Here is an 8,218-nt window from a genome sequence, read left to right on the forward strand (position 1 = left end):
TCGTCTGCTTTCCACACCCTCAGCGCGTTATGTTCGTGGGGAGGCTCAGCAAAGTCAATGGTTATATCAAGGTTTATTCCACAAATATGAAGCATCACCAACAATACACAACGCAGGGTCCTGGCATCGCCAGTATTTACTATCAACCACATACTTCAAACTTCGTTCAGAGTAACTTACCGCTAACATTTTGCATGAATAGATAAAAAACTGGATGAAGTAAAAGCAAATAATTTAAAATCCTCTTCTTGAACATGGCTTTCTGCATTTCTGTTGACCGTAAGTATTCAAAACATGTCCTTTTTTCCCCACCCCCCACCGATCCGATCAGCGCCGCAGCCGCCGATCAAAAACACTCGGAAGTTTGGCTGCAACAATCACAGTCGGGTTTTGGGCTCAAACATTTCGAGACGTTGCGTCTCCCGAACCTTTCTGCACCGCTGCGCTCTTGAAAACTCATCCTGCCACCGGCTCTCAGCACCAGCGGCCACAGAGGAACCACCAAGTTGGCATCGGTTCCTGCCTCTCTCGCCTCACTTCACCACTCAAGCAGGGATTGAACTATCAGCCGGCTTCCAACCGAACTGCGGCGCAGCCTCGCCTTCCACTGCTTGCCACCCTGCGCTGCGCCCTAAGCTGATCTGCGGGAAGCAGAGCTCCACTTTGTCCGCCTTCAGTCGCCAGCCCCGGGCTCGACCCGCACGCACCAGCCGCCGCCACCGGGGGCTTCAGCGCTCGACCCCCTGTCCAATCGCGGCCCAGCCTGCCGAGCTCCGGCCCAATCAGCGCGGCTCTCCGACTTCACTCTCCGTGCTCCGCAGCTCAACTCCTTTGAAGTCGCTACATTCGAGCAGTCATTCCCAAGCTTTGTGGCTCCAATTGCCTCCGGAGTGCTCGACAAATTAGTTTAACACATAAAATATCGGCCTTATGCCAATGGATCTTCTACGTCGGCCTGAGACTTCATAAAAAGCAATAGATGTCATCAGTGGTTGGTGATCACACCGGTTGATTTTTAAAAATTTGTTACAAACCTAATAATAATTTACCATATGCTACTTTAAGTGACCGTTCTATGTAACATAATGGTAGGGCTGCACGTGTAGCTTAAAAGTTGTAAATACACGTTTTCCATTCTTTTAATGGAAAACTCTTCAGAAGAGCACACAGAAAACAAGCAAAATATTTCCTTCATGAAGGCAGCACTGTCAATGTCAGACAGGTACATGTAGACAAAGCAAAATACTGCGGATGCTGGAAATCTGAAATAAAAACAGAAAATGCTGGAAATACTCAGCAGGGCAGGCAGAATCTGTGGAGATACCTGCTGGGTATTTGCAGCATTTTCTGTTTTTATTTCAGGTACATGTAGACTTTGACTTCATTTTTCAGATTGGCAGCATTTCTAGCTTTTGTTTAAACATTTACTGATCCTATTTGGCATTTTTTGCTGGGTACGAGCCTGGAATAATAATTCAGAAAATGTGAGTTTAAATACCAGCATGGCAGTTTGAGAATTTTAATTAAGCTAAAAATAAATCTGGATCAGTATCAGTCAAAAGTGACGATGAAGCTATCGGATTGTCTTAAAAACTCAACTGGTTCACTAGTGTCTGTTAGCGAAAGAAACCTACTGTCCTTACCTAGCCTGCCCAGCGAGCCACTTAGGAGATAAAGGGAAAGAAAAATGGGAAAATAATTAGAAAACAGAAGGTGTAATTTAACAGGTCTGTTTTGTCATTTCTATTTTATTTTCCTTCTTGCATTAAATATGGTATCTTTGGTTAAACTGACAAATATTCTGAATCACATCAGTGCCTGGTGTCCAAAAGCTCACCTTTAGGAGCACAAAAAGTGAATTTACAAATACATTTCAAAATTTGTTCATAACCTATTTTTAAGTATAAATTAATGAGATATAAACAAAATACACATACGAATATTGAAACATTTTAATTCTATTTTTGAGCTCTAAGGTCTCTGTGAATAATTGCTTTATTTACTGTAATCTGCTGTATACCACATATAATAGTGTAGCTTCTAAGGACATTATTTTATGAACATTGATGAAATATTACATTCTTTATGAACATAAAAGGGAATCCAAAAGTTTTCTATAGGCATATAAATAGTTAATGGGTAGTAAGAGGAGGGGTGGGGCCAATTAGGGACCAAAAAGGAGACCTACGCATGGAGGCAGAGGGTATGGCTGAGGTACTAAATGAGTACTTTACATCTGTCTTTACCAAGGAAGAAGATGCTGCCAAAGTCATAGTGAAAGAGGAGGTAGTTGAGACACTGGATGGGATAAAAATTGATAAAGAGGAGGACTTGAAAGGCTGGCTGTACTTAAAGCAGATAAGTCACCAGGACCAGATGGGATGCATCCTAGGATGCTGAGGGAAGTAAAGGTGGAAATCACAGAGGTACTGGCCATAATCTTCCAATCCTCCTTAGATACGGGGGTGGTGCCAGAGGACTGGAGAATTGCAAATGTTATACCCTTGTTCAAAAAAGGGTGGAAGGATAAACCCAGCAAATACAGGCCAGTCAGTTTAACCTCGGTACTGGGGAAGCTTTTAGAAACAGTAATCAGGGACAAAATTAACAGTCACTTGGAAAAGTGTAGATTAACTAAGGAAAGCCAGCACAGATTTGTCAAAGGCAAATTGTGTTTAACTAACTTTATCGAGTATTTTGATGAGGTAACAGAGAGGGTTGATGAGGGCAATGTGGTTGATGTGGTGTATATGGACTTCCAAAAGGCGTTTGATAAAGTGCCACATGATAGGCTTGCCAGCAAAGTTGAAGCCCATGGAATAAAAGGGACAGCGGCAGCATGGATACAAAATTGGCTAAGTGACAGGAAACGGGAGTAGTGGTGAACGGTTGTTTTTCAGACTGGAGGAAGGTATACAGTGGTGTTCCCCAGGGGTCGGTATTAGGACCAATGTTTTTCTTGATCTATATTAATGACTTGGACTTGGGTGTACAGGGCACAATTTCAACATTTGCAGATGACACAAAACTTGGAAGTATAGTGAACAGTGAGAAGGATAGTGATAGACTTCAAGAGGACATAGACAGGCTGGTGGAATGGGCGGACATGTGGCAGATGAAATTTAACGCAGAGAAGTGTGAAGTGATACATTTTGGTAGGCGGAACGAGGAGAGGCAATATAAACTAAAGGGTACAATTCTAAAGGGGGTGCATGAACAGAGAGACCTGGGGGCATATGTGCACAAATTGTTGAAGGTGGCAGGGCAGGTTAAGAAAGCAGTTAAAAAAGCATACGGGATCCTGGGCTTCACAAATAGCAACATAGAGCACAAAAGCAAGGAAGTTATAATGATCTTTATAAAACACTGGTTCGGCCTCAACTGGAGGATTGTATCCAATTCTGGGCACCACTCTTTAGGAAGGATGTGAAGGCCTTAGAGAGGGTGCAGAAAAGATTTACAAGAATGATTCCAGGGATGAGGGACTTAAGTTACGTGGATAGACTGGAGAAGCTGGGGTTGCTCTCCTTAGAGCAGAGAAGGTTGAGAGGAGATTTGATAGAGGTGTTCAAAATCATGAGGGGTCTAGACAAAGTAGATAGAGAGAAACTGTTCCCATTGGCGGAAGGGTTGAGAACCAGAGGATTTAAGGTGATTGGCAGAAGAACAAAGGCAACATGAGGAAAAACTTTTTTATGCAGCAAGTGGTTAGGATCTGGAATGCACTGCCTGAAAGGGTGGTGGAGGCAGACTCAATCACGGCTTCCAAAAGGAAATTGGATAAGTACCTGAAAGAAAAAAATTTGCGGGGCTATGGGGAAAGGGCGGGGGAGTGGGACGAGCTGAAGTGCTCTTGCAGAGAGGCCTCCTTCTGTACTGTAACTATTCTATGATTCTATGTTACAATATTGCTGTGACATCCATAGCATTGAGACTGCCCTGAGTAAGTTCACAAATTACTGCAGGTTAACTGCTTCAGAGTTTCACTATTTCAAAACCAAAGCTAACACATTTATAACTTCTTATATTTTTACTGAAATATAATATACGGCTTGTAAATAATTGCTTGGGAATCATGATTACCATATATATTCTCCTTGTGAAGATGAAATCAGAATACATATGAACATACTGCAAAAATATTACTGCAGTTCCTAAATGTTAAGTATATCGTGAAAGATCTTGTTTTGAATTTGTTATATTTGATATCCTGAGTCACCATCTTTTGTGAAACATAAAAGCATGTTATGATTCTTTTATAGGTGTTCTCTGTATATGTGTGTGCTGCATTGATGCTTCTACATATCAACCATAAAAAGTTGTAGGTTTAAAATCTGGGTGTGAATCATAAGAATATCTACTGTGCTCTGTATTATTGTCCACCTGTAACAATAATACATTACTCTGTATGAAGGATAACTGGAGCTTAGCTTCCCTCTCCTGTCCACCGCTACATCTCCCAAAAAGAGGAAGCTTAGAATTAATTCAACATCACTGCCATTCGAGAGGAGGTGATATAAAAGGATGGAGCGTTTTTTTCCCCTCTTAGTTTCTCTTTCAGGAGAGGAGGAGCATTGAAAACATTTAAGTTGTTTACAGAGGTAGCATATCATTTGCATTTATTATATGCAGCGAGATTACAATAACATAAGTGTTTTATTCTTCTTTTGTGCATCTGTGTCAAGTATTTTGCTAAAAAGCAAGCAACCAAACATTAAAAAAAATAATAGCAAAATACTGCGGATGCTGGAAATCTGAAATAACAACAGAAACGTTAGCTCTGTTTCTCTCTCCACAGATGCTGCTTGGCCTGCTGAGTGTTTCCAGTATTTTCTGTTGTTATTTAAAAAAATAAACCTTGCAAGACAAATCTATTTTCAAAAACAGTTTATAGAAACATAGAAACATGGAAGATAGGAGCAGGAGTAGGCCATTCGGCCCTTCGAGCCTGCTCCGCCATTCAATGAGATCATGGCTGATCATCCAAATTCAGTACCCTGTCCCTGCCTTCTCCCTGTATCCCTTGATCCCTTTAGCCTTAAGAAATATATCCAACTCTTTCTTGAATATATTTAATGAACTGGCCTCCACCGCCCTCTGTGGCAGAGAATTCCACAGGTTCACCACTCTCTGGGTGAAGAAATCCCTCCTCATTTCAGTCCTAAATGGCTTACCCCTTATCCTTAGACTATGACCCCTGGTTCTGGACTCCCCGGCCATCAGAAACATCCTTCCTGCATCTAGTCTGTCCAGGCCTGACAGAATTTTATAGGTTTCGATGAGATCCCCTCTCAATCTTCTAAACTCCAGTGAGTATAAGCCCAATCGACACAATCTCTCCTCATACGTCATTCCTGCCATCCCAGGTATCAGCCTGGTGAATTTTCGCTGCACTCTTTCCATGGCAAGAACGTCCTTCCTCAGGTAAGGCGACCAAAACTGCACACAATACTCAAGGTGCGGTCTCACCAAGGCCCTGTACAACTGTAGCAAGACATCCTTGTTCCTGTACTCGAACCCTCTTGCTACGAAGGCCAACATACCATTTGCCTTCTTAACCGCCTGCTGCACCTGCATGCTTACCTTCAGCGACTGGTGCACAAGAACACCCAGGTCTCTTTGCACTTCCCCTTCTCCCATTCTATTGCCATTCAAATAATAATCTGCCTTCCTGTTTTTGACACCAAAGTGGATAACCTCACATTTATCCACATTATAGTGCATTTGCCATGTTTCTGCCCAATCACCCAACCTGTCCAAATCGTACTGGAGTTTCACGACATCCTCCTCACAGCTTACCCTCCCACCCAGCTTTGTGTCGTCTGCAAATTTGGAGATATTACATCCAATTCCCTCGTCCAGATCATTAATATATATTGTGAACAGCTGGGGTCCTAGGACCGATCCCTGCAGTACCCCACTAGTCACTGCCTGCCACTCGGAAAATGACCCGTTTATTCCAACTCTTTGCTTTCTGTCCGCCAACCAGTTCTCTATCCAAGTCAATACCTTGCCCCCAATCCCATGTGCCTTAATTTTGCATGCTAATCTCTTATGTGGGACCTTATTGAAAGCCTTCTGAAAGTCCAAATACACCACATCTACTGGTTCTCCCTTATCTATTTTACCAGTTACATCCTCAAAAAATTCCAGTAGATTAGTCAAGCATGATTTACCTTTTGTAAATCCATGTTGACTTTGTCCGATCCTGTCACTGCTTTCCAAGTGCTCTGCTATTACATCTTTTATAATAGACTAGCATTTTCCCCACTACCGATGTCAGGCTTATAATTCCCCGCTTTTTCTCTACCACCTTTTTTGAATAGTGGGGTAACATTAGCTACCCTCCAATCCATGGGTACTGTTCCAGAGTCTATCGAGTTCTGGAAGATGACCAGCAATGCATCTACTATTTCCAGGGCCACTTCCTTAAGTACCCTGGGATGTAAATTATCAGGCCCTGGGGATTTATCGGCCTTCAGTCCCATCAATTTTCCGAACACCATTTCCCTACAAATACTGATTTCTTTCAGTTCCACCCTTTCATCAGACCCTATGTTCCCCAGCATCTTTGGGAGGTTATTTGTGTCCTCTTTGTGAAGGCAGAACCAAAGTATGAATTTAGTTGGTCTGCCATTTCTTTGTTTCCCATTATAAATTCCCCTGATTCTGACTGCAAGGGACCTACACTTGACTTCACCAATCTTTTTCTCTTCACATATCTATAAAAGCTTTTACAGTCAGTTTTTATGTTCCCTGCAAGCTTACCCTCATATTCTATTTTCCCTTTCTTAATTAATCCCTTTGTCCTCCTTTGTTGAATCCTAAACTGCTCCCAATCCTCAGGATTATTGCTTTTTCTGGCCAATTTATATGTCCTCTCCTTGGATCTTATGCTATCCCTAATTTCCCTTGTTAGCCACGGTTGAGTCACCTTTTTTGTTTTATTTTTATGCCAAACTGGGATGAACAAATTCTGTAGCTCATCCATTCGGTCTTTGAATGTTTGCCATTGCCTATCCACCGTCAACCCTTTGAGTGCCATTCCCCAATCAATCCTACCCAACTCGCTCCTCAGACCATCGTAGTTTCCTTTATTTAAATTGAGGACCCTAGTCTCTGAGTCAACTACTTCATTCTCCATCTTAATGAAGAATTCAATCATATTATGATCGCTCCGACCCAAGGGGCTTCATACAACAAGATTGCTAATTAACCCTTTCTCGTTACATAATACCCAGTTTAAGATGGCCTGATCTCTGGCTGGTTCCTCGACATATTGGTCCAGGAAACCATCCCGTAAACACTCCAGGAATTCCTCCTCCACAGTATATGCCAGGCACATCACAACTGATCATGCATATCAGTGTAATTTTGTTTATAAAATAGTTGTTACAGTTAAAAGCAGCAGAGAATAGATAGTGGGAGCTTTGTGAGACAGATTTTTCTTGACTTATGTAAGAAGTGAGCCCAGCTACAAAATTGTCCACATGGCAACATATGGTTACGTTTCACGATACAATGCAGCAGTTGCACATCTGCATCATCAGTGCGGAGGTAATTGGTCCTAGGCAGTAGGTTTTGCCTGCTTTGCAGGGATTGAACGGGCTAGGCATTTGCGAAACAGGTTACACTGTTTCCACCAGTGGCTCTTGTTGTTTACACAGTGTAGGCTCATTAGAAGCTCCAAATTTATGCTGTTGAGGGTGGGACTTTCCTGCCTTTTGTATTGCATGATTTTCAAGATAGAAAGACAACTAAATGGCAGATGCATTTTGAACCTTTCTGGATTTTTTACCAAAACTTGTCTTAAAGGTGTGTTGACTTAATCGTCTGAAGGTAGGCAGATTTTCTGCAGCAACAAGTTTACTTCTGCAAACCTTCCCAAGCCTAGTGAAATCTTTTTTTACGAGATGAACTGAATCTGACCTTCAATATCTTAAGGTACCATAAGAAGGTAAATTAACAAATCAAAGACCAATTTCATTGCATTGACCACTTTCTAAAGTATCACCCAAGTATACAGACATGTTTTAAACAGTTATAATTATCTGCCTGTGGGAAGTCTAGTAAAGGGGCATGGTATGTGATGACAGTCACAAGAACTACCTACACAATACCTTCAGTCACAAGCCAGACTGGTTAATAGTTTTTATCCAAGGCTCAACTGTATTTGGCCCAAAGGAGAAGAACCTTTTTTTATTTGTCAAAACCACCT

General features: G+C 41.9%; 1 protein-coding gene across 3 annotated transcripts in view; it reads right to left on the reverse strand.

The window, feature by feature from the left end:
- Window positions 1-859, reverse strand: part of itgb5 (integrin, beta 5) — a 192,249-nt gene extending 191,390 nt beyond the window's left edge. The window contains exon 1 of one of the 3 annotated variants that reach the window (XM_085986494.1): window positions 181-855. In XM_085986494.1, coding sequence (XP_085842620.1) covers window positions 181-268 — 88 coding nt within the window. In that variant the 5' untranslated portion in view covers window positions 269-855. Of the gene's footprint in view, window positions 1-180 lie in introns of all 3 variants that reach the window. The other 2 variants (XM_085986496.1, XM_085986497.1) reach the window with 2 other exon arrangements.
- Window positions 860-8,218: the final 7,359 nt, after the last annotated feature.

The sequence above is a fragment of the Somniosus microcephalus genome, chromosome 4 (assembly GCF_052327205.1).
Source record: "Somniosus microcephalus isolate GS21.2 chromosome 4, FLI_Smic_1.0, whole genome shotgun sequence".
NCBI lineage: Eukaryota > Metazoa > Chordata > Chondrichthyes > Squaliformes > Somniosidae > Somniosus > Somniosus microcephalus.